Here is a 26,980-nt window from a genome sequence, read left to right on the forward strand (position 1 = left end):
TGCTCTCAAGTTTCCCAACATTAGGGAATCCAAACTTTCAGGTACCAGGCCCTTCCACTTCCACTGATTGCCTAACACCTTACCCCATCCCCCCACCTTCCAATTACTATGAGGGTATGCTCCCACCATCCTCTCATCTCGTCTCCCTGCTCTTGCAATTCCCCAAAACTAGGGAATCCAAACTTTCAGGTACCAAGGTGTCCACTTCCACTGATTGCCTGTCAAGGCCACCGTCAACTACCTATTACAGGTGGAGCCATGAGTCCCTCCCTTTGTGTCTCAGGAGATTTTAGAATGGCTACTCCAGCTTGCTTCTTAGGGACCATTTGCTTGAAAAATTGTTTTTCCAGCCTTTTACTCTAAGTAGAGTCTGTCTTTGCACTGAGGTGGGTTTCTGTATGCAGCAAAATGCTGGGTCTGTTTAAGTATCCAGTCAATTAGCCTATGTCAATTTAATGGGGAATTGAGTCCATTGATGTTAAGAGATATTAAGAAACAGTGACTGTGCTTCCTGTTATTTTTGTTATTAGAGGTGAAATTATCTTTGTGTGGCATTCTTCTTTTGGATTGGTTGGAAGAGGATTACTTTCTTGCTCTTTCTGGGGTATAAGTTCTCTCCTTTTACTGGAGTTTGCCTGCTATTATTCTTTGTAATGCTGGGTTGTGGAAAGATATTGTGTAAATTTGGGTTTGTCTTGGAATATCTTGGTTTCTCCACCTATGGTATTGAGAGTTTGTGCTGGTATAGTAACCTGGGCTGGCATTTGTGTTCTCTTAGGGGTCTGTATGACATCGTCCAGCATCTATAGCTTTTATAGTATCTGGTGAGAAGTGGTGTCATTCTGATAGGTCTGCCTTTATATGTTACTTGGCTTTCTCCCTTACTGCATTTAATATTCTTTCTTTGTTTTATGTCTTGGTGTTTTGATTATTATGTGACAGGAGGTATTTCTTTCTAGTCTAGTCTATTTGGCATTCTGTAGGCTTTTTGTATGTTTATGGGAATCGTGTTCTTTAGGTTCGGAAGTTTTCTTCTATAATTTGTGTTGAAGATATTTGTTGGCCTCAAGTTGGGAATCTTCACTCTCATCTATATCTATTATCCCTTAGGTTTTGTCTTCTCATGTGTCCTGGATTTCCTGGATATTTTGTGTTAAGAACTTTTTGCATTTGCGTTTTCTTTGGCAGTTGTGTCAAATATTTTCTAATGTATCTTTCTGCACCTGAGATTCTCTCTTCTATCTTTTTATTCTGTGGTTGATGCTTGTGTCTATGACTCCTGTTTTCTTTCCTAGGTTTTCTATCTCCAGGATAGTCTCCCTTTGTGATTCTTTATTGTTTCTACTTCCATTTTTATGTCCTGGATGGTTTGTTTAATCCTTCACCTGTTTGGTTGTGTTCTCTTTGTAATTCTTCAAGGGATTTTTGTGTTCCACTTCAAGGGCTTCTACCTGTTCACCTGTGTTCTCCCCAAATTCTTTGAGAGTGTTAAGATGTCCTTCTTAAAGTCCTCTATCATCATCAGTAGAAAAGTGATTTTAAATATGAATTTTGTTTTTTCCTAGTACTTTGGGGAATTCAGGATTTTCTTGTGTGGGAGAACTAGGTTCTAATGATGCAAAGTACCCTGGGTGCTGATGCTTATTTCTTGTGTGCCTTTTGCCATCTGTATCTCCTTAGTGTTACCTGCCCTGTCTCTGACTGGAGCCTGTCTTCCTATTATCTTGGTTTTTACTAGAACTTTGTGGGGTGGGGTGTAAATATTGGGGTAAGCGCTGGGGCCCCAAATCTGCTCAGTGCTCAGGCGCATGACAGGCATAGGCCCATGTTAGAGCTCTGGGAGCCCTGCTTCTCTGGTTCTGTGGATTGGGGCAGAGCTGCCATCTGGGATCTGCCTCAGTTCCTGGGCCCAAACTGGAAGAAAACCAGTGCTGCTGGGCCAGGATTGACTTCCTAGGTCCTTGTGGGTCACAGTACCTCCCTGTTTGGGGCGGGCCTTGCTGTCTGCTTACCTAAGATACTGCTGGAGCTAGATGAGCACCTGGGATCCTGGCTTCCTCTGGGTTCTTAAGAGATTGGGGGCAGAGCTGCCACCCAAGATCTGCTCAGTGCTCTGGCCAGACTGGAAGGAATCAGTGCTCTAGGCGGGAGTGACTTTCTGGGTCCTTGTGGGTCCCAGTTACTCCTGTTTTTATTTGGTGGACGTTGCTGTCCGTTACCTAAGATACTGTCCGGGTTAGAGCTCCTGGGATGCCCGGCTTCCTCTGGGTTCTGGTATGTGTGATTGCAGGCAGAGCTGCCGTCTGGGATCTGCTCAGTCCTGGTTCCATTTACGGAAGGCCATAATTTAATTCTTTATTTACAAATGGGTAACTTTTGTTCCTGTTAATTAACAGAAGTCTGTGTGTGTCTAAGCCAATCAAACACATAATTCCCGTACAAAGTAGGCAAGAAGTAAATAGTAGCACGAGGATTTCGAGTTAGAAGCCAGCCTAGATGCTTTCTCACATTACACACACACACACACACACACACACAACACAACAATATAAATAAAAATTATTTTAAAAGCCGACCAATTTCAGCTTCAGGTATAATGGAATAGACTTAGGTTTTCTAGTCCTTATATTAAGACAGCCAAAAAAAAAAAAAAAAAAAAAAGAAGAAGAAGAAGAAGAAAAGATATTATAAAAACACACTAGGAGGCCTAAGAAACTAAGACGAATAAATGAACAAAAAGCTAAAAGAAAAAATATCCAGACAAATAGCTGCTCCTCCTCCCCTGCACCTCCTTATGTGGCAGTAACCAACAGTTCTCTAACTGAAATAAACCCACACAACAAAAGTGAAATTGTGCCTGGTACTGGAAGCCTAGTCAACTACCCAGTGCTAGTGAAGTGATGCTACCTTATTAACCCTACACAATCCCTAACTATATTTAAATATTTATCCTTAAATCCACAGATGAGTATAGTTCTAACTCCTCATTTTAAAAACAAACTTCCTTGCAATAGACAGAGACAATTACATAAAATATCAACTGTTCAAATTGCAGAGAATATTGACTATCCTGACACAACTGATCCATCTGTAACACAACTCCTGCACATATGGCTCAGGGATCACAGTAAAAGCATGGGATTAGGAGTAGAAAGACTGTAAGAGCCAGAGGAAGTTTGCTGTGAGATTCATATCCTAGAAACGTCGAAGAAACTTCACCCAGGAAGTCTGATCAATGTGGCTGCCTAAAGACTTGAACAAGGATGACACCAATAGACACACTAACATGGAATGGTAAATCTCATGGGATCTCTACCTAGAAAAAGAATTCTGAGAGCCGAAGAAATACTCTTCCCCAGTGAAGAATTCCCAAATTGGTTTATCCAATATTAAACAGTCAGCCTTGAAATCTTTTTCCTAAACTTTTATTCTTCTCTTATATATTACATTCTGACCACGATTTCCTGTCTCTCCACTCCCCCCAGATCAATTCCTCTGTTTCACTTAGAACACACACACACACACACACACACACACACACACACACACACACCCACACATACACACAGCAGGCCTACCAGGGATATCCACTGAACATAGTATTAGACTAGGTACAAACCCTCAAATCAAGGCTGGATGAGGCAACCTAGGAAGAGGAAAAGGGTACCAAATACAGGCAAAAGAGTCAGATACACCTGCCATTCCCATTTTTGGGAGTCTCACAAGAACACCAAGCTACACAGTCAGAACATATATGCAGAAGACCTAGTACAGAGCCATGCAGACTCCTTGATTGTCACCTGAGTCTCTGTAGGCCTGCTTTGTTCATTCTATGGCCTGTGATTTCTTGGTGTCCTTGACCCATCTTGCTCCTACAATCCTTTCTCCCCTTCTTCTGCAGGATTTCTATTAGCCCTGTAATCTTATGCACAATAAATTATACAGACTAAATAGGTTGTGTTTAAAATTTTAGGGGTATGTGTATAATAAATAAATCTAATCCATGAATATGAGAGAGTAAGGAGTTACATGGGAAGAGCTGGAAGGAAGGAAGGAAGGAAGAAAGGAAAAAAGGAAGGAAGGGAGAAATTTATAAAATTATATTTTAATTTCAAAAAATAATATAAATGTTTCAGAAAAGATTAAGAAATTTTAAAATGAAGTACTAGGAAAGAAAAAAACAGTAGTGAATATAGCCACAAGGTGACATATACATGTGAATGAGATTATGCATGTAAACAATAACCATTAGAAGCCAGTAAAAAAGTTTAAAGACACCTGTAGGATATTTGGCATAATCCTAACACCTCTCTGGGTGTGTTAACTTTGTATAGTGAGATTATAAATTTAAAGAATGCTGCTCTGTTGAGCTTTGATGCTACAGATAAGGCCGATAAAATTATCCATGGCCTGAGGTCAGTATTTCCATTTTGGTCAAACCTCAGGAATGGCATATATAGCTTGATCAGGCTAGCATTTTTTGTCCTGAGAATACTTTTATTCCTGCCCATCGTGTTAAAGCTTGTCTCTAACTACATCAACATGTTGTCAGCCAAAGTACATGACTTGAAACTGATAATGAACCCCCAGACAGAGTTATTAATTTAACAGGCTGGCAAGCCAAGGACAGGTAAGATTCTGCACAGAGCCTTACCAACCAAATACAGAAGTGCATTGCTTTTGATAATGCATATTCCATGATGGGTAAGAAAGGTATTCTTGTCAGAATGATCTAAGACAGGCTCAGTCTTGTTAATGAAATAAAAAAAGGGGAGAGGTGGAGAGCCTTTGGGGCTGCTTGGCAAGAATCTGACATGGGCTAAGGACAAGGAAATGGGCTGCTTGGCAGGAATATGACATTGGCCAAGGACAAGGAAGTAGGCTTCAGGCAGGAATCTGACATTAGGCTAGAACAAAGAAGTAATTTCAGGTAGGAATCTAAATCTTAGGCTACAACAAAGTAATCTCAGGCAGGAATCCAAATATTAGGCTAGAACAAAGAAGCAATTTCAGACAAGAATTTTAGGCTAGAACAATGAAGTAGGCTTCAGACATAAAAATGGCCTTGGGCTAGGACAGGGAAGCAGGCTCAGATACTTTGGTCATCCTGATAAGCCTGTAGAAACAGTAATCATGGGAGTGTTCATGTAATTGAGTTTAATGCCTTGCTTTTTCTTTGATTATTTGTGTTTATTGTATTGCTTGTTCCTTGACTATTTGCATCTATTGTATTGCTAGGTCCTCAACCTAGAACTGACCTTAATACATGCATTTAATCAAAATGGTATAAAAGCATAAAGGAAGAGGGGTATAAGAGAGGGAGTTCTAGGGAGGGGAAATGGGGAAAAGGGATGACATCTGAATTGTAAATAAATGAAATATCCAATAAAAAAGAAAAAAAAAACAAAACCAAATCAAAACAGTATACAGTGACTCAATATATGATCACTTCAATGTTTAAGTGGACTGGCTGATGGAATAATAGCTATTACTGATTTAAAAATTCCTCTTAGTAAGTAAGTTGGTGGGGTGGTTAAAAACAGAAAGGAATAGTATTGTTGATATATAAAAAAAGCAATGCTATTAATTATTTGTTTTTTCTGAGGAATAGTCAGGCAGCATGTTTTAAATGCTAGGAAGATAATCTTATACATACCCAGAATCCCTGTCTGAAAATATACTTCAAGGAAAACAATGATCTATACGTAGGCATTTTAGAAGGACAAAAGCTTTGGAAACCATTCAGACAATCAAAATAAGGTGATAATTATTATAATTTTCTAAAATAACATTTATTTCAATATAAGATGCATATTAAAAAGTTAGGTAAACACAAACATAAATTAATATGTACATAATATAACTATGGGGAGAGCAACAATACAAACCAACCAAAGCTCCCAGGGTCTAAACCACCAGCCTGGGAGCACATAGGGATGGACCCATGTGTGGAGCGCCGACAGAAGGCGGCTATTATCCTTGCAGCCATCTTGAGCCATCTACCCTGACAAGAGACTTGTTTTCAACAGCCTACAACAGCTGAGCACATTCTGATAACATCTTGTTTTATATACCCAGGATTTTCCCTTGGGTGTGTGTGACTTAAAGGTGTGACTTAGAGGAAACTTAAAGGCATGACTTAAGAAGTGAGACTTAAAAAAGCAGGAGGCAGACAGAAGAGGTGACTGGAAACTTGGAACTTGGAGGCACTAGAGACTAGGACCTAGGGACTAGGAACTCGAGACTTGGGACTTGGACTAGGAACAAGGGACTTGGAAAGAGAGAAGAGAGACTTGAGAATAAATGGGACTGAATCACACTCTGTCTAGTCTCCATTCTTCGAGTCTGCCCTCACTCTCTCTCTTGCTGAACCCTGACCCACAGATCGGAGCATCAGTATGATCCAGGACAATTTAGCCCCCAAAGCTTGGGGCAGTGCGGGCTCTAACAATTTTGGCCCCCAAGCTTTTGGCAGTGCAGGTTCCAACATTTGGCAGAGCGGTCCCCGACACCTTATCCTTGACAATTATAAGGAGTCCCAGTAATACAGGTAATATTTAACTATTGACAAAAAGTCTCAAATGCTCAACTGCAATAGTCAGTCCCATTATCTGTTTTTTTTTTATATTTTATTTATTTACATTTTAGATGTTATCCCCTTTCCCCATCCCCCCAGAAAACCCCTTATCCCATCCCACCTCCTCCTGCTTATATGAGGGTGTGCCCCCACCTATTCACCCACTCCCACTTCCCTGCACTTGAATTCCCCTACAATCCAGCCAGATCTACTACAACAGAAACCAACCCTAAGCCCTGGATATAGCAAGCTGACTATACTGGACCATGTCCTCCATGAAAAGGACAACTATGGAATAGACATTTATTCTAGTTATAGATGTGCCTTTCCTGCTTCTGCCAAATCCACCATCATGGTCTTATAGAATGCCTGACCTGCTCTCATGGTATTCCACACAGTATTGCTTCTGACCAAGGAACTCACATCACAGCCAGAGAAGTATGACAGTGGTCTTACCATGTTCCCCACCACCCTGAAGCAGCTGGCCTGATAGAAAGATGGAACAGCCTTTTGAAGACACAGTTACAGTGCCAATTAAGTGGCAGAAGCCTCAAGGGCTGGGACAGGGGTCTCCAAAAGGTGGTATATGCTTTGAATTAGCATCCAGTATATGGTACAGCCATAGCAAGGATCCATAGTCCAGGAATCAAGGGGTGGAAAGAGAATCCACTTACTATGACCCCTAGTGACCCACTAGGAAAATTTTTGCTTCCTGTTCCTGTGACCTCAAAATTCTTCTGGCCTAGAAGTTTTGGTTCCAGAATGAGGAAGCAGTCCTGCCAGGAGCCGTAACAAATATACTATTGAACCCTTGGACCCTGTATTGGCCACTTTGGACTTCTAGTGCTTTTATGCCAACAGGCCAAGAAAGGAATAACAGTCTTAGGATGGGTGATTGATCCAGATTACCAAGGGGAAAATTGGATTGCTTCTCCAAAATAAAGCTAAGAAAGATTATATCTGGTATGCAGGAGATCCTTTAGGGAGTCTCTAGGTCCTACCATCTCCTTTGTTGTCAATAGAAAACTATAACCACCTAATTCAGGCAGGATAACAAAGAGCACAGACCCACCAGGAATGAAGAAATGGGTTACTCCTACAGGAAAAGAGCTAAAACTTGCTGGGGTACTTGCCAAGGGTGTAGGATATACAAAATGGGTAGTAGAAGGTAGTTTAAATACCAGCTAAGGCCACGTGACCAGTTGCAGAAATGAGGATTATAATTGACATGAGTATTTCTGTCATATTTTGTTAAGAATGCATTTGTATAGATATTTGTGTTTTCTTTCTTCAATTTCTTCTCTTTTTTTGGGTGGGGGTTGGTTGGTTTTGACAGCATTTCTCTGTGTAGCACTGGCTCTCCTGGAACTCACTCTGTGGACCAGGCTGCCTTTGCCAAGTGCTGGGTTTAAAGGCATGGACCATCACCAACCAGCTCTTTCCTCAATTTATCAGGCAATGTAACATCAATTAAGAGAATATCAATGGTTAGCATTCTTCAGTTCGAGATACTAAAAGAACAGCACTTAAGTGACATTGCCACTTATTCTAAATTTATGACATGGTTGCAGTTGTACAACAAATACATATATCATGTCAGGAATTATTATAACCTGGTTAAATACATAAAGAATTTGCTATTATTCATAGGATAGTTACATAATATTATAATTATGACTTAGTTATTGTTTCGTTTCAAAGTTAAGCATGGTTTAAGGAGACAGGATTGCATGTCAAGTTGACAAGGGTGGACTTGTGATGGCTATTCTTGGTTGTTAATTTGACTACATCTGCAATTAACTAAAACCACAAAAATGTCTGGGCACACCTGTGAGAGACGTTTGCTTAATCATTTGAAGCAGGAAGATCCACTTCTAATCCAGATCTTTAACATGAGAAGATGTCATTAATCCAGATCTTTTGAAGTAGAAAGACCCATCTCTAATATGGGTCACACCTTCTACTATAAAGGATTCCAGAGTCTAAATTATTTCTTGAATCCAATGTAATAAAGCAATACAAGTTAAAGAAATGGGGATTGGGGTGGGAAATGGAAAGAAACCAGCCAGCATCCCCTAACACCTTGATTTTAGCAGGCCGGTCAATCTCCTTACCTAGACTGGAATAAATGTGGCTAAGAATACGAGCTGGCTGTATTCTTATGGGGTACACTTCAGCGATGGTCTCCACATCGATTCCTTTGTCCTTCAAAATGGCCTTGATTTCTTCTGTTTCAGCCAGAATGGAGACTATAGTAAAGAAAGAAGATGAGGTCAACAGAAGGTTTTTAGTTCAATAGAAAATTTAAAAATATCTTTTAGATTTATTTACTTGATGTGTATGAGTGTTTTCATTGCATGTATATTCATGTACCACATAAACGTCTGGTGCCCATGGAGGTCTGAAGAGTCATCATATCCCCTGAAAGTGGAGTTATAGACCATTTTAAGCCACCATGTGGGTTTTGGGAAGTGAATCTGGGTCCTCTGCAAGAACAAATGTTCTCATTTGCTGAGCTGAGCCATCTCTCCAGACCCCTAGAAATATTTTAAAGTGCATAATTTCTTTTGGGGGAGGAAAGAGGAAAGTATTATTGAGGAATTCTGATGAATTAGGGATCATTCTAGAGTTTAAAAATTACATAACTAGGAAAGAACATGACTAGAATATGAGATGGAGCTTTTTTGGCTAGGTACCTGTGTGCGCCTAATGAATGGCTCTTCAGTATTTATCAGATTCCATGTTGTAGTGAGACATTTTTAATCATGAGTCTTTTTTTGCTGATAGTGATAGTGAAAGCTGACTGTACAGGCTCTTCAATATAAGCACATTTGATATCAGTGCTAGGAGTGTGAGGGTAATAGAGAACATCTGAAACACCAGAGTTGCCCTATAGCTAGAGAATGGAAGACGAAGAGTAAACTGAGGATGACAGTCTGAGTCAGCAATATACAGGTCTGACAGTTATGGGTTTGCAGGGAAGGTGGTTAAGGAATATAGAGATGAATAAAGTAGTTTTCTCCTGTAAGAAGCTCCCAGTGTTATGGTAAAAGGACATGTGAATTCAATAGAAAACGACCCTAGGTAAATGGAGATATGTATAGAATCATGAGACCACCCAGAAGTGCCATTTACCTAGTCTGGAGTTAGGCAGGTTGGTTTCAAGAAAGGTAGAGTTGGGGGCAGGAGAGATGGCTCAGTAGTTAAAAGCACTGGCTGCTTTTCTAGAGGACCCAGATTCAGTTACCAATATCTATCTGTACATATGGCTTTATAACCATCTATAACTCCAGTTCTAGGGGATCCAATGCCATTTGAGGGCACCAGGCACACATGTTGGTGCTCAGACATACATTCAGATAAAACAACTATATGTATTAAATTAAAAAAAAAATCAAGTAAAGGAAAGTAGCCTGAAAGAACTGGTAGCTACCTGGACTTGAAATAATGAGTAAATTGGTGAGGAAGACAAAAGATAAATGGAGTGCTGGAGAGACAACTTATCAATCAAGAGCACCAGCTGCATTCTATAGAACTTCATGGTTCTATAGGGGGCAATAGAGTTGGTTACAGGAGTAAAAGGGACTAAAGGAGAATCAAGGTAAATAACCCTTTGAGGTCCCAATATATTCAACCCCTAGCAACTATATTCTTGCTTATATTTATAAACTATTGAGAGTATGATGTCAGATGCAAGGGGTATATACATGGATATAATGAGTCCTGATGGAGGGCAGAAAGAAGTTAATCTGACAGAGGTGATGGTAAGAGTAAGGGAGAAACTGTTTCAGATAAAAGACACAGCATGGACAAAGTTACAAAGTTAGCTTTTACTGCTCTGCTTCCTGTTGTGCTGGGGAATGAAGCCAGGCCTTCACAGAACAGCCAGTCACTTGTACCACTGAGCTACACCCTCAGCCTGTGAACCAAATTCTTTGTAGAAGGAATAATGATTGTAGAGGAGCAGTGAAAAGAAATAGAGTGAACTACAAAGAGTCTTTGTAAGCCATGTCAAAAGAACTGAAATAGGAAGCTCCTGCAGAGTTGTAATCAGAGGAATAATATACCCATGTTGCATCTTAAAAAGAGTACACTCAAGTTAATAATTAAAGAATGAATGGACACTTCTTTGTGTGGGCTACAATGATTTTTAAAAAGCAAAATAATAAGCTAACAGACTGTATTGGACCTGGACTGGAGGCAGAAATATCAGTTCAAAATTAACGCAGTAAAGTAAGAGGGCATGTGTGTTGATAACTTACATTACAATCTCGTTATTGACACTGTCAAAAACAGGATGGATTTTAGAGTGACTTGAGAAGTAAAAGAGCAACAACTTGTTATATAAACACAGGAAATCAGAGAGGAATAAATAGGAATTGAAAAAATGTTCTTTAGGTGTTCATTTCTGTATGCTGGGAGTATTTAATGATACAGACACAGAAGGGATAGCAGGATTAGCTGATATAGTAGGAGGGTCCAGCTGATCAGCTTTAGTTATGTTGAGTCTTCAGTGCATAGACACATTCAAGTCAGAAGTCATTAGAAACACATGAGATGAGAACAGAATATATAATGAAGAAAAGAGAAACTGGACTATCACTTTGAGAAAACTCAGTAATAGATCAATAAGGATAAGCCTGGGACAAGGGGAAGTTCTTGTATCATGTGAGGGTGAGGGAAAAGGGAAAGACTTTGGAATGTGGCTGGGAAATGTGATTGATTATTCAGAACAAGGGAAATGATAGGCTATGGATAGAACTCTCAGGAATACCAATAGCTCAAGGGAAATAAAAGAGAAAGTCAAGAATAAGGTAAAAATGCACTTCAAACAGAATGAATGAGATCTACAAATACATACCATCATGGACATTGTAGAAATTAAGTTTCTAGAAAGATATGTGACAAGTCGATCTAAAAGATCTGCTAATATTCTGATTATAAAATATCTAAGACTGACATTGCCAAGGCCTCTGGAAACTAAGCAAGAATATTTCAGAGTATTAAACCACATTATAAAGAACTGGAGAATTAATTGACTATAAAGAGGCAGAAATATCAATGTGAAAAGAAGCCACATCTGAAAGCCAGATAGAGATTAATATAACAATAGATAAAGAAACTGGAATGGGGAAATCTAAATAGTTAAAAAAAAAAAAAGACTATTTGTAAAGAAGATTATAAGATCAAGTACCAAAAGGGGAATTTGTCGTGAATAGGAAAATAAATACCTTTTTCAGAGACTAAAGAAAGGAAGCAAGTATGGGTACGATTGTAGGGGTGGGAAGAGTTGGGAAACTGAAAAAACATCAGAATATGAACACGGTCTGGCATGATGTAGCAGTCCAAATATTAGGTTGAAAACAGAGGGCACAGCTGAAAAAATATGAAAATGCTGTCTAATAATAAGAATAAAAACTAACAAACAGAAAGCATAGTTGGAAACTATGGACAGTCAATGCCACCTCTCTGCTTATCATGTATTTTTTTCCTATAATATCTTTTAGTAGGTTTAGATCAGAAAGTGTAGCCTATACAATTGATCTTGAACTATAATAGTTCTGGTGGATATAGCAACAATATGATGCAATGGTGAATGTGATATTTAGATGATCAAACATGAGGAAAAATTAGAGACAAATAGAAGGGAGGGAAAACCAAGATACATTGTTAGCAGAACACAAGAATGACACACCCATAAGGTCCAAAAGTTTGGACCCTTGGTGTGTGTGGTGTTTGAATGACATGGGCCCCTATAGCCTTTATTTAAGTGCTTAATCCTCAGCTGAAGGATTAAGAGACATGGCTTCCTCAGAGGAAGTGTCTCAGTAGAGGTAGCAAAAGCCCCACATCATTCCTAGTTACTTCATATTCTCTCCCTGTCCCTTTCCCTCTCCCCCCTCCCTGTACCCCTCCCTCTCTCCCTGTCTCCCTCTCTGTCTCCATCTTTGGCTCCTAACTGCAGGAGCCAAACCTCGAGGTTTAAGAATGGAAGCTTTCAGCTACTGCTTCAGCATCACATCTGCTGGCCTGTTGCCACATTTCCTGTCATGGTGGTCAAGGACTCTACCTCTGGAACTGCAAGCCCCAAATTAAATGTTCCATATTATAAGCTGCCTTGGTCATGGTGTTTTGTCACAGCAAATAGAAAAGTAACTGAGACATGGTATATAAACTAAAGATACAGAGAAAGGGTACTAGTGTCATGGATACCCAAAAATGTTAAGGATAAAAATAGTAGATAGCATCCACACCAATGCTGAAATCTAGTTTTATGACAGAATTTTGGGAGGAGGAGGAAGACTGTGAGTTGAGCTTCAAAGTCATAAATATATGAATTAGAAAAAAATAGATCAACATAGCAAGAAGGTTTAAACCTCAGAGGAAAAACATGACTTTTTATGGGGGATGAAGAATAATAGTTTCTATATAACATTTGCTAGTAACAATGAGAAGCAAAGACACCTATATGATCACATACAGTATCAAGTATAAGAAGCTTTAGAAAATAGGCTGATTTCCCATTCAGAATCTACATGAAATCCAAGTGACTAAGAACATCTTAAAGAATCTTCATAGTAGGACTTAAACACCATATTGAAGAGTGATGTTGAAGAAAATTCACATCAAGATGTCTACTCTCAAAACAAGGGTAATGGAAATATTGAAAGAAACAAGGAAGATAAAAATAGCAACATTTTTGAAAGAAGTAAGAAGGATAGGAAAGAGACCAGCTTTCTGTATTTTGTGTTTAACACAGAGTTCATTCATTGGAATTCGGAGTAGGATTTTTTTGAGACAGGATCTCTGCGATACTTTGAATAAAAATGGCTCCCATAGGCCCATAAGGCATGGTGTTATTTGATAGGATTTGGATGTGCGGCCTTTTTGGAGTAGGTGTGGCCTTGTTGGAAGAAGTGTGTCACTGAAGGTGGGCTTGGAGGTTTCAGAAGCTTAAGCTAGATGCCGTCTCTCTCCTCTTCCTGCTGCCTGCTGATCTGGATGTAGAACTCTGAGCTATCTCTGTAGCTTCGTGTCTGACTGCACGCTGCCATGCTTCCCATCATGACAATAATAGACTAAACCTCTGAAGTGTAAGCCAGCCCTAATTAAATGTTTTCCTTTATGAGAGTTGCCTTGGCCATGGTGTCTCTTCACAGCAATAAAAACCCTAAGACAGTCTCACCGTGTATCGTTGGCTAGCCTGGAACTCCTGATATAGAAGAAGCTAGAATTGAATTCAGTGATCTGCCTGCCTCTGGCTCACCACTGCTGGGATTAAACACATATACTATTACACACAGCCAAAGACTTAGATTCTTAATGTTTAGGGAACTCAGTTCAGTGTTTTGCATACTGTAGATACTCTCACATTTAAGTTGATTCTATATGGAAAATTTTAAGACATATTCCTTAGTAAGATAATGATTAGAAGCAAATGTACTATGAGGGATGCAGGCCTAACAGCCTAATGCAGAAAGGATGTAAAGACATAGGAGGTTATGAAAAGAAAGGAATACTAGTGGAAAAGCAGAGAAAATGTGGTTAAAAAGAATCTAATAGTAACCAGTAGAATCAAATGTCATGAAATTTTAACAAAAAGAATTCCCAGAAATGAGGTATATCAAATATTATTTTATAATCCTCTGAGATAATCTTTCATTAATTTATTATTAACAGTAATTTTGAAACTAAACTAAACCAAATTTGTTACAGACTTGAAGTCTAACACAAAGCCCTCAAATCTCTGCCTAATTAGACCTTTAATATAATATTTCTGTTTCTGAGAGTAATACATACCTTGAACCACCACATCTGGCTTTGGCACAGTAGAAAACCTACGATTCAGGGGATCAATTTCTCCAGGAGCTAAAAATCCCTGAAGAAAACCCATAAAAACAAAATTAATAAGCCTCAAAAAACAAAGCTAGGATACTGGAGAAATGGCTCTGCAGTTAAGAGCACTGGCTGCTCTTCCAGTGTGGGTCAGTGGACCTGTGCTACCAGACAGAAAACCTGATAAGGTAGAGCAGATTCAGAAACTCCTGCAATTCTCATAATTGAGAACAGTAGATGTCTAGTAGGTATTTAAATATATTCCTGACCAAGTTCCTGTCCTGTCACACATGACCATGACACCCTATGGGAAGCCATGGCAAAGCCTTACTCTCGGCAAACACTCACTCTTGGCTCTCCTACCTACTATTCTTTCTGCTTACCTTCCATGATTCACTTGTCAGTTCTCAGAACTTCAAACAAGGCCTCATAGCAACCCACCTTAGTAACCCTTCCTCCTGATCTCTAGATTAAGACAACATCCTGCTAGATGTTTTCAGAACCCCTGGTAAGGGAAAGGCTTTGTGAGAATAACTTAGGCCCTGCAGCTGCAGCTAGCTTCCTCCACCTGCAAATCCCTCTTTCCTTTCCTACCCCTTCCCATATCCTGTTTTCAGAGTATAGAACCTGTGTGAACAAAAATCTTTGCCAGCTTGATCAGACTTCTTGACTTGCTGTGCCTCCTTATTTTCTCTCGAATCTCAGTCCTCTCCACAGGGTCTAAGGGTCCCACTTGATTGTCCAGCTGGCCTGGACAACACCCCATTGAGAGAACTGTGACAATCAGTCACATAGAAACAAAACCTGGAGTCCTTTCACATGCAGATGAGGCATCCCTAATATCTCAGATCAAGCCAATAGAAAACATTTGCTTCTAGATCCCAACCCACCTCCATAGATTTATAATGTCCTATCCGCAAGGAACAAAGTGCATGAGTTATTTCACCAAAGATCATCTGAGAGTGCCTGTCTTAACGAGCTGTAACACTTCAGGGAAGAGTTTTTTCTCCCAAAGCTGGACCTCACCTGGCCCAACTAGCTGGGTATATGAGCCTGACCTCAGCCACTTCTTGCTTGATGACCCCAACATTGGCCCCTAGCTGTCTGCTGTATCCCACTGTCTGCCACTGACTCCAGGGAAGCTGTGGTCACAGAAGAAGCCCAATAGCCCGCCTTGCTCTTGCTTCCTCTCAGATAGCTGTAATCCTTTGGCTACTCTAGCTGGGTCAGAGCCCCCCCCCCCCCCGGATCCTCTCAGATAGCACCCTGTATGCAGACTGGCATTCCAGAAGACCTGGGTTCCATTCCCAGCACCAACTTGGAAGCTCACAGCTGTCTAATACCAGTTTTAGATGAGCTGATGCCTCTTCTCCCTCCACAGGCACTGTACACATATGGTGTGTAGTATCAAAGCATCCATACATATAAATAAGTAAGTAAAAAAGATAATAAAATAAATTTTAAAAATAATAATCTTTCTTTTGTTAAAAAAAGTAGAGTTAGTATTTTAGGGGGAATTACAGAAAGAAGATAAACATTTGCCCTGTATTAAAATGCTTGAAATCCCAGAACTCATTTCCAAATTAATTTTGTCTGGTTTATATTTAGTGGGTGCCACAAATCCTTATTTTTTGGAAGAAAAGTAGGTTATAAAATTATAAATAAATAGAAAATTTCTGGTTATTTCACTACCTTCTCTGAATATATTTATATAGTATGACAGACAAATGAGCAAAAAGTTAATGTCTTAAAAAAGAAAGAAATGGGGAAAATGGGGTGGGAAGATTTAACTGGAAAGGGAGAAGGATGGCAAAGGGATAAATAATACTAAGGATGCTTGGAAAAACCACAGGGAAACATTTTATGTTTATTTAAGCATGTAGTATGTATGTGTGTGTTTGAGAGAGAGAGAGAAAGACAGAGAGAGAGAAAAAGAGAGAGAAAGAGAGAGAGAGAGAAAGAGAGAGAGAGAGAAAGAGAGAGAGAGAGAGAGAGAGAGAGAGAGAGAGAGAGAGAGAGAGAAAGAACAGTACAAATGTAGGTTACTGTCATCTTCCTTGGTTGCCTCACATGACTTGGAGGTAAGATCTAATAGCTAAAGACACCATATCTTTAGACACAGAATTTGAAGGAATTAAACCAGAAACGACCAGAAAACTTCCCACCTAATCATTAGACTTCTAATGACCAAAAGTGCTAAGCAATAGTCCTGGCCAGTTGTGAAACCTATGAACCACAACCTATGACCAGTATGGCAAGTTATCCCCAAGGGTCCAATAGTTGTAATTATCTCATAGAGGCAACCAATGATTGTCTAGTTGGACTGCCCAATAGGAGGGAACTCATGCCTGATACTGGAGACCTAGTCAATTACCCCTGGCTGTTGGTGTTATGAAACTTAGTGAAGAACCTACTCCTGCCATTTTCCTGAACCAGTATTAATTCCTAACTGAATTCTAAGTACCTATCCTTATACACACAGGTACAGGTAGCTCTCACCTCTCATCAAAGAAGCTTCTTTTTGCAGCAGATAGAGACCATTACAGAAAACCACAAATGGTTAAAATGCAGAGAACAAATGACTTTGGGGTACCCAACCCCTATCAACACATCTACAATACCCCTATACCTAAGGCTCAGGGAACATAATGGAAGGGCAAGTAGAAGGATTTTAAGAGCTAGGGAACCAGGACATCTGCTGCAATATATTGTATTTTCTGTATATGACAGGGAAGCTGCATGCATAAAATTAAAAAAAAACCACTGTCACCTAAGTAAGACCTGCATAAAGATCACCAATAGACATGGCAACATGAATGGGGAAAATCTCAGGGACTCTAGACAAAGATCTATAGGCAATTAATGGCTGCTGAGACAGGGAGAAGCAGTCAGCAGTCTTCTCCAGGAATGAACCCCCTGACAGGTTATCCAATCCCAAGTGGTCAATCCTAAATATACATATAAGCAACACTAAATGGACTTGGCAGGCTCTGTATGTGAAAGGGAGCAAGGAGTGAAAATAATATAAATGTAGCACACATGCATGGAATTCTCAAAATATATTAAATGTAAAAATTGATAAGAAGCATTGTTTGCTTGTTTGTCCATGTGCCTGCTGTGCTTTTTGACTAGAGGAAATCTTTTTACTTAGTTTCCATATGTTGTGAAATAAGATGAACTCACCCATCTCTCCCCTTAATAATACTTAATCCTTCCTTTTTGCCCCATTTCATTTATTATTGGACAAAAAAGTTACTGGACAAGGATTACTTTGAAGCATTATGCCCATTATTGCTAGATCCAAGCTCATGTCAATTAAAGATTATCAAACAGCCATGGCCACAGAAAACAAAACAAAAAACCCACAGCTGTAGAAAATAAATGGCCATATAAACATGTAAGCATCTTACTCAGAAATGCCAGCTAAATTACAAACTAGATTCTCCAAGAACTTGGAATTCTCATATCAAAACAACGATGTCAGGTGTAATGGAACACACTTGTAATCCCAGAACTCAGGAAACAGACACAGAATGATCACTACAAGTTCAAGACAGCTTGGTCTATGTGGCAAGTTCAAGACCAGCTACTGCTATATAGCAAGACACTGTCTTTTAAAAAATAACCAACAGTGTTGAAAATAGGGACTAGAAAGGACTAGAAAACTTTTTTTTTAGGAGAAATATCCTTCTATGTAGGCTCAAAATGCCATGCCCCTCCAAACTGAATACAAAATAGTACCTCACTAAGAGCTGTCTTAACAGAATTTGATATAAAGAATACTTCGGGAGCTCCTCACCAAGAAGTAAAAAACAAAAACAAAAAACACAAGAACAACAAAAACAAGAAGTAAAAAAAAAAAACAAAAAACACAAGAACAACAAAAACCCGTTAACTAATAAAACTGAAAGACCATAGTCAAAGTACCCCCCAAATGATTACATAATTGAATTAAGGAATGAAATCTTATGGTACTTAGGAAAGTTGGCAATTAATATATCACCAATAATCACTAATCGTAACTGGATGTGCAACTTGACTCCTGAACAGCACCAAGTATAATGCCCAAGTAGGAAGCTATGGGCAGCAGAATAGACAGTTGCCAGGGAGCAAGAGATTTTTGTCAAGCAATGGGCATATCCCCATGCTTAAGAGCTAGAGGAAAAGCTGTAATTAAGTCAAAGTATAAAAGGATGAAGAAATTCTCTGAATTTAGTGAGTTCATTGCAAATCTGATTATTATGGTGACTATGGTAAACAACCAACCAAACAAACAAAAGGTAGGATATCGTTGAAGTCTTCCCTTACCTCTGCCATCAAGCTTCCTAAAATGTATAGAGACTGACCCCACATGTGAGGCAATTTTCCCATGGGGACTCGATCCACAGTGTGAGGATTTTGATATTCTTCATCAACCTAAATGATGAGATAAAGAGGTCAAATGAGAGGCAATACTAGAAAGCTTAAGACACTAGATGATAAAAGACTAAGTTGTGATTTATCATTTATAGGATTGAAAAGTTAAGTAGGACAGTGCTCAAGCTACATATGTGAACGAATCACCCAAGAATCTTATGAAAATGCAGACTGAATATGTGTAGTAGGGGTGGATGAAACCTACCCATAATAAATTTTCAGGCAACACTGGATGCTGATAGCAACTTATTCTCCAAATCCCCAACAGAATGTAAAACTGTATTTCTACCATGTCTAATTCTCCTTTACAATGGGAAACAAAGACAGCATGTTTCATTTTTCTAAGTCTGATTTACACCAGCCATCTCAGATTACTGGCATCAGAAGATAACAAGCTGACATATGACATCACTCTGGTTCTACCTACTGATCTCTACATCATTCTCAGAATTGATATCTGCTTTCATTTACATCTCATTGTACACAACAGCATAATTGAGACTGCTTTAACAATTTATTTCTGAAGGAATAAAATCGTATTTTTGTTGTCCTACTCTGAGAACCAAAACTTTATAATATTAAAGTCACAAGATTCAAAGTCACAAACACTATGTGACTCAGATAAGTCAGTATTATATAAACATGGCTCCTTCCCTGTCAATAGTCCAGCACTATCCAACCAACCCTGTCAGGAGGAACACTGTACAGCTCTGGAAGAAGCGGGACTCCATTTTTGCCCTTGATGAGGACCCCATCAAGAGCCTCTCTATATTCTTGAACCTGCAAAAAAAAAAAAAAGGGAAAAGTAGAAAACCAAAATTTTAGAGACTTTATATGGGAATCATAGCAGAAGGATATAGCCAAAGAAGGTACTATTACCACAGAGCTTCTTTAACCAAGTAAAAAGGAGAGGAAACGGGGAACGGTGCTGTGTCAACTTGACATACACTAGAATCATCTGAGAGGAGGGAGCCTCAGTGGGAAAAAATACCTCCATAAGATTAGGCTACAGGCAAGCCTGTAAAGCACTTTCTTAGTCAGTGATAAACAGGGGAAAGCCCAGCCCATTGCAGGTGGTGCCATGCCTAGGGTGGTGGTCCTGGGTAAAGGGCTTTTTAACAGGCTCAAGCATTGCAACAATGACACTGGCAGGTCTTGTCTTCCCCTTTCCCTCTCTCTTGCTAAACTGTTAGATTACTTTCCTAAAGCTAGCCCCCAACGTACATTCCCTTATTTAGCCACCGACTCATTCCTGAGATTGATCAACGAGGTCCAAGTATCAAAATGACAAGGTCTAACAATCAAATTTTATTATTTGGCTATACTGGCTAACATGTCCAATCAGGGCACACCAACTCATCCTAACACAGACTTCCCCTTTTCTCTCTTTATAAACCACTCCTGTAAAAACACTGCTCCTTTGTGCTAAAAATTTTGTGTCTGGGTGTGTTCTGTCCTGACTCCAAGACCCCTACACTGGTTCTATGAGAAAACAGGCTTAGCAAGCCATGAGGAGCAAGCCAGTAAGCAGTACTCCTCCATAGCCTCTGCATCAGCTTCTGCTTCCAGGTTCCTAATGGGTTTGAGTTCCTGCCTTGGCTTCCCTCGATACACTGTGGTTCAGGATACAGAAACAAATAAACCCTTTCCTCCCTAAGTTCCATTAGTCATGGTGTTTTGTCACAGCAGTAGCATCCTAACTAAAGCAGGTACTCATTAAATGTATCATGAAAATTTTGCATATTTTAATGCATTTAATTTGAGTTTCATCGTAGTAGGTGTGGGTAATTGAAGTCCTTTAACATAAAGATTAGGTTCAAAGAGGTTCCGAACTTGTAGTTTACTAATAAGCACTTAGTTTACAAAGGATTTTTAATTAAAATTTAATGGTACATTTTTATTTTTTATGTGCATTGGTGGTTTCCTTGCATGTATGTCTGTGTGAGGATGTCATATCTCCTGGAACTGGAGGTACAGACAATTGTGAGTTGCCATGTGGGTGCTGGGAATTGAACCTGAGTCCTCTGGAAGAGCATCCATCTCTCCAGTCCCCTGGCTTTTGTTTGTAAACATGTATTGTTTAAAAGACACTATCAACTTGAGAGTAGGTGGATAAGGCTTGAGAGACAGAAACTGGGAGGGGTTTGTGGAAGGAAAGGATATGGGGAAAGTGGTGCAATTCTATTTCAATTAAAATAAGTTTTAAATGATGCTTTTTTGTTTTTGTATTTGTTTGCTTTTGTTTTGTATTCAAAACAGGGTCACACCATGTAGTTCTGACTGTCCTGGAACTCATGCTGTACACCAGGCTGGCCTCAAACTCTCAGAGCTCTGCTTCTGCCTCCCATATGCTAGGATTAAAGACATGTGCCACTATGCATTATGATTAAGAGCACCAGTCCTTAACTTGGCTCTTATTTTACTTCTTTTTAAGTTTTATTTTTATTTATGCATGTACACATCTGTGTGTTTTTGCATGTATGTGCACATGTGCCTCTGTGTGTGTGTGTGTGTGTGTGTGTGTGCCTGCTGAGGCCTAGCATCCCCTGGAAGTGGAGTTGCCACTGGTTATGGGCTGTCTGATGTGGGTGCTGGAATCTGAAGTTTGGTCTTCTGCAAGAGCAATAACCACCGAGAAATCTCTCAAGACCATCGACTAAGATTGTACAATGACATTTTTATGAATTACTTTTATTAATTAGTATATAAAATAATGGTTTTTATTATGACATTTCATATGTATATATGATTATACTTTGCTCATACATACCTTCCAATTACCCTTGTCATATCTCCTCTCTAGATTTGGCTGTTGTTATAGTCAGGTTTATGTTATTTACTTAACATTTTGCTGAAATATAATAATACATTAAACTATAAAAGAGGGAAGGGTCAGGATACAGCTTAGTGGGCCTAGCATATGCATATACAAGGCCTTGAGCTCATAAGAAGTAAAAAAAAAAAAAAACACACACATACACACAAAACAAAAACAAAACCCTGTAATTTATGGCAGAAAACATAGTACATAGTTCTTTAACACAACAGCTTCATCCCAGCTGTTCCTGGTATAAATAGGATATTGATGAAGTCACAAATGTGTTCAAATGTGTTTAATAGATTGGCGTACAGTTTGAGTATTGTGGAGGGGTTCCTGGAGGCTTTAAGACAGGCAGCAAAAAATGATCAGGGTGAGTGAGGTAAGAATGAAACTAGGATTAGCTCAATTTTGGTAACCAGTCCTGGGTCAGGACTTCTTAAGTCTGACCCAGATCATTTTACTTTAGCTGTATTTAAATACAGCCCAATTTTGGAAAAATTCAAGTAATAGTTAACTCAGCCATGTGAGTACAATAAAGCTTAAAGACTCGTTCACACCGAAATTCTTTACAAAGGACGTATGGCGTTATCTGAAATATGGCTTCTTCTTGACTTCAGAAACAATGCTCAAGATAAGGGTCTAAGGAGAGTAATAGAAATGAACATAATAACACAGAAGTCACGGAGGCTGTTATAAATTACAAGTGACATCTCTCACAGTGATGAGTTTTTATGGCCTAGAAGTACTGCTCAAGGTTTTAGGCGTCTGGGATAAACAAACATAATATTCTGGGTGATACGGGAGGAGCCTGGCTCAACAGGTAGCAAAGGATTACCAGGCTGTAAACTACATTTTCCCCCAGCACTCTGGGAGAACAGCCAAATATCTTCTCCCTTAGGGAACACCAGCTGTGAGTTTAACTTTTCCTGGCTTCTCTGGTGCTGGTGCTTATCTTTCGAATCAACTTGACTGGAGGGGCGGCCTGGGGTTACAAGATTACTACCATTACCTTTCCCAGTAGCTGCACAAGGTCTTTTATATCAAAATGCCCAGTGCTTCAATTGCAGTAAATTTGGTCATTTGAAAAGAAATTGTAATCAGGCTGCTTAAAATCTCAGAGCTCAAAATGACCTGTGTGTTAAGTCTGAGAAATAGAGTACTTTGTGCCAGAGACACTTAATGAGCCCTTTCTGGGAGCAATGGGTTCTCACTAAGAAAGCTGAGGCTTCCCAGGGTTTGTAGATGCTGTGGTAAGGGGTGCTGTTGAAGTGAGTGCAGGGACAGAAGGGATATACTATATAATCTTTTGCTATCAGAAATCGGCTTTGGGGCCCTAGCTTGAGGCTCAGCAGCAAGAAGTATACAGTATGATAGGATAAAAGGTAGATTATTGAATCTACTACTCTTAAGTATTTTAATTGGCATGGATTATTGTATTATTGGTAAAAATTTAGGCTTATTTTGTTCAACTCTTGCTTAATGTATTGTACATACGAAATTCATTTTAAAATGTAACAAAGTTCTAGTCTTATGAAAGATACTATTGAAAACTGTTTAGGATAATTAGAAATGCAACTTAGGAAGTATTTAGTCACCTATAAATAATCTTACTTTGTTGTCTTGTTAGGTACTAGTTTAGTTAATTACAGAAATAAGCTTTAAACAGATAGCAAATGGCTAGAAACAATGTTTGGCTGTTAAGCTATACTGGGGTAGATAGGTTGTCTGCAAACACTTCAGAGATCTAGAGAATATGGCATTTAAGTTGATTTAAAAAGGCTTTTCTCACAAAGAGACACATCTGCTCCTGGCAGCACCCCCAATCCACTTCCAAGAAGATGCTGGGTACCGAAGAACTCCTACAGTTTTGGAAGCTGCTTGCTCTGAATTTCCTGTTTACTCAAGTAAAATTTTGTCTTTCTCATGTCTCTGATGGAGTTGAAGACTATATAGTTATAGTCTTACAGTCTTCCTTATTAAAGATTAAAGACATAAAAGTTTAGGTTGTTTAGAATATAAGGAAATGCTTTAGGGTTTAAAAAGATGTTTATAGTTTGATAGAAGAAATTATGAAAGTGATTTAGATACAAAACTTTGGACTCATCAGGATTGGATAGTTAGTGGACTACTTTCTCCAAGATTGCCAAGTACATATGGACTGGGCATTGTAAATACAATTCTTACCTGATAGTTCTCATAATTGTTCTTATTGTATATAATTTATTGATGTTAGAGAAAAGCCACTTTTTTCTAACTAAAAGGGGGGAAAGTAGTGATTTTTGAAGAACCCGGTTATGTTATATGAATATGGTTTTTTAATCCCAGGTGTGGGAGAAGCAGCTGATTCACAGGTGATTATGATTTGCCTCATGCACTAGCAGCAGCATGGTTTTGCCAGCTGCTGATAGTTTACATTTGGAATTCTGGGAACTCTTCAGAGGGTATAAATACCAGAGCCCTGAGACAGACTGGGACACTCCGAGGCAGCTGCTGTTCCTGGTTGCTGTTGCTGCAGTTTGTCAAATGTTCATGAACCAAGAGACCAGAACAAGTTGGAGATATCCTGACTACAAAGATTGGACTTGCCCTAATAAACTTAATATCCTTAACCAGCAGGAAGTAGTCTAAAGAGATCTATGTCCCCTTTCCCCTCTAACCTTCTTTTTCTCCTGTCAGGAGCCATCTAGGATAGGCTAAGGCTAACAGGTGAGTTTCCTGAAGATGGTCCACGTTTTGCATGACCTACTTCTTGCTATTGATATGCCTTTACTATCATTATTACATAGCCTAAGGATTCCTGGGTATCAGTCCACCCCATTGAGCAGATTTCCTACAGATCAACATAAAAATTAACTTTCATGAATTAATGCTGTTTAGATGAATTAATGCTTTTATAGAATTCCTGATTTGATTCAAATAATTTTAGGAAGAAAAGTTTAAGAGATGGTTTTAATTGCTTTGCCAAAATGATACAATAAAGTTAGAATCTTCAAGAATACAATATGCCCACTTCTCAATAGTAAGTAAAGGCTGCATAATAAAGAATACAACGAACTTTCACAACTACACTAAAAAGAGAAATGGGCTTTGGACAAATTTGTAATCAAGAAAAAAACATTCATTCTAGGCCTTAGGGAAGGATGAAGCCATAGGTGTTTACTATGCTAAAGTGAGGCCATATAAAACTGTTGCTTAGAACTTATGATATATATTGAAACACTGTTGACTATCAACATCCTTCTGTAACTCTCCTTTTGTGTAACATTTTATCTATGAGGTAATTTTCTAAAGAACTTTTGTCTGAGAAGGTATAAAAAGGCCAGAGAGAAAAAATAAGGTGGTAGCTTGGGGGGCTCTGCCCCATCCATTCAAATGTATATATGTATATGTCTGTTCAACTATATGCATGTATTTACATATATATCAGTAAGTATGTGGAGCTGATGTAATTGGGCCCAACCAGAATGTGTGCATATATGAGTTCATGTGTATCTGTGTGTATTGCCTATGTAAAAGATTTTCTTTCTTTTCTTCTGGTTCACAAAGAGTTTAACTAGTCTAAGCCTCTTGCATGGCCAGAGAGAGGCCCTTAAGCAACAGAGATAGAGTAAGAAAGGACAAATAGTAAGAGAGTTACAGAGTAAAAAACCAACACTTATGAAAGGACAAATAGTAAGAAACCAGTGTTTATTAAAGCACAAATAGTAAAAGAGTTACAGAGTAAGAAACCACTTATTAGCACAAAACAGTAAGAAAGAGTTAAGTTTCCAGAGCCCATCAGCTTCTGGTCCTCAAAACAGTAGGAGAGAGTTACAAGGCCATTTAAATCATTAGTCTTTGGTCTTTGTCCAACTCTGTGTTCATCTCAGCTCATACCCCAGGAGGAGTAGGCCTCTGAAACTCTCTTACCTAGTGTTGGGGGTTTGGAAGGAAGGCAGAGGTATCAAAAACCAATAAAATATTTTTTATAAAAGGGCACCAACACTTATCTATGTACACAAGGACCTTTTTGCCCTCTGCAGAGTGTAACATAAATTTCATGTTTGCTTACAAGCAATTTTTTTCCTGAGAACATACTCTGTTAAACTAAACGGTCTAAAATTAGACATGTACACACCTAAGAAGTCTAATTAACTGTAGGAGTCCACATCTGTTGTTTCCGTGTTCCATCTAACTGTATAAGACCTTTCTTTAGATACATCCTAACTTATAAGCTACGAGCCTCTGAACAGCTGAACTGGTTTGCAAGCTGTGTACCTTCCTCTCTAACTGACTCCCTTTTCTCTTGGCACAGTCTAATGTTTTTCTCCTACTTTGTGTTTTCCCCTCTGGTTCCTATCATTTAATTTAATTTTATTTCTCTTTTGTTTCATTCCTCTTACATACAGGCAGATGGCCAGCCAGGTAAACTAGTAGGAAGAAAGTAAAACATTTGGGTCTTCTTCATGGTAAATCCATCAGGCCTATTGTTACAAGTATTTGAACAGACAATTTATTTATTGAGACAAGGTCTTACTATAAGTTTTGGTTCGACTAAAACTGGCTATAGCAAGATGACCTCAAACTCAGAGCCCCACACACCTCTTTCTAGTTCTGTGATTAAAGGTGTGCATCACTACACTCTCAGCCATGCACACATTTTAGTGCCGTGCTCCTTATCCCATTTCCCAATTCTTGAATATCCATTGCATGTTTTTTTTTGTTTTTGTTTTGTTTTTCAAGACAGAGTTTCTCTGTGTAGCCCTGGCTGTCCTGGAACTCACTCTGTAGACCAGGCTGGCCTCGAACTCAGAAATCCGCCTGCCTCTTAATCCAAGTGCTGGGATTAAAGGTGTGCACCACCACTGCCTGGCGCATGGTTATTTTTTAAGGGATGATGTTTCTTTATAGCAGAACTGACTGTATTTTGAACTTACAACATATCTTTATTTGTGAATACTCAAAAATTTTGGGAAATATCTTTTTAAAAGACTTATTTATTTTTATTTTATGTGTATGAGTATTTTGCCTGCATATATGCATATGAACAACATGGGTGCCTGCTACCCCACAGGGGTTAGAAGGTGGCTTTGGATCCATCCCCTGGAAATGGAGTTAACAATTGTTTGTGAGCTGCCATGTAGGTGCTAAGAATGGAACCCAGGTCCTCTGGACAAGCAACAAGTGCTGTTAACCATCTCTGTATCACCTAGGGATATCTTTTTTAGAAATATTATTTGAGATAATCTTGCTATGTAACATACACTGGCCTCAAACTCATAAACTGCCTACCCCAGCCTCTGAGTTCTAGGATTACAAACATGTGACACTACACTAAAAATTATTTTTAA

General features: G+C 39.0%; 1 protein-coding gene across 4 annotated transcripts in view; it reads right to left on the reverse strand.

Moving 5' to 3' along the window:
* Positions 1-26,980, reverse strand: part of Phka1 (phosphorylase kinase regulatory subunit alpha 1) — a 112,819-nt gene that overhangs the window by 50,941 nt on the left and 34,898 nt on the right. For all 4 annotated transcript variants that reach the window (XM_076918514.1, XM_034485415.2, XM_034485417.2 and 1 more), the window contains exons 11-14: positions 19,514-19,609; positions 18,722-18,829; positions 14,378-14,456; positions 8,692-8,826 (exon numbers count right to left, since the gene is read on the reverse strand). In XM_076918514.1, the coding sequence (XP_076774629.1) occupies positions 8,692-8,826; positions 14,378-14,456; positions 18,722-18,829; positions 19,514-19,609 (418 nt within the window). The remainder of the gene's footprint in view (positions 1-8,691; positions 8,827-14,377; positions 14,457-18,721; positions 18,830-19,513; positions 19,610-26,980) is intronic.

The sequence above is a fragment of the Arvicanthis niloticus genome, chromosome X, assembly GCF_011762505.2.
Source record: "Arvicanthis niloticus isolate mArvNil1 chromosome X, mArvNil1.pat.X, whole genome shotgun sequence".
Lineage (NCBI taxonomy): Eukaryota > Metazoa > Chordata > Mammalia > Rodentia > Muridae > Arvicanthis > Arvicanthis niloticus.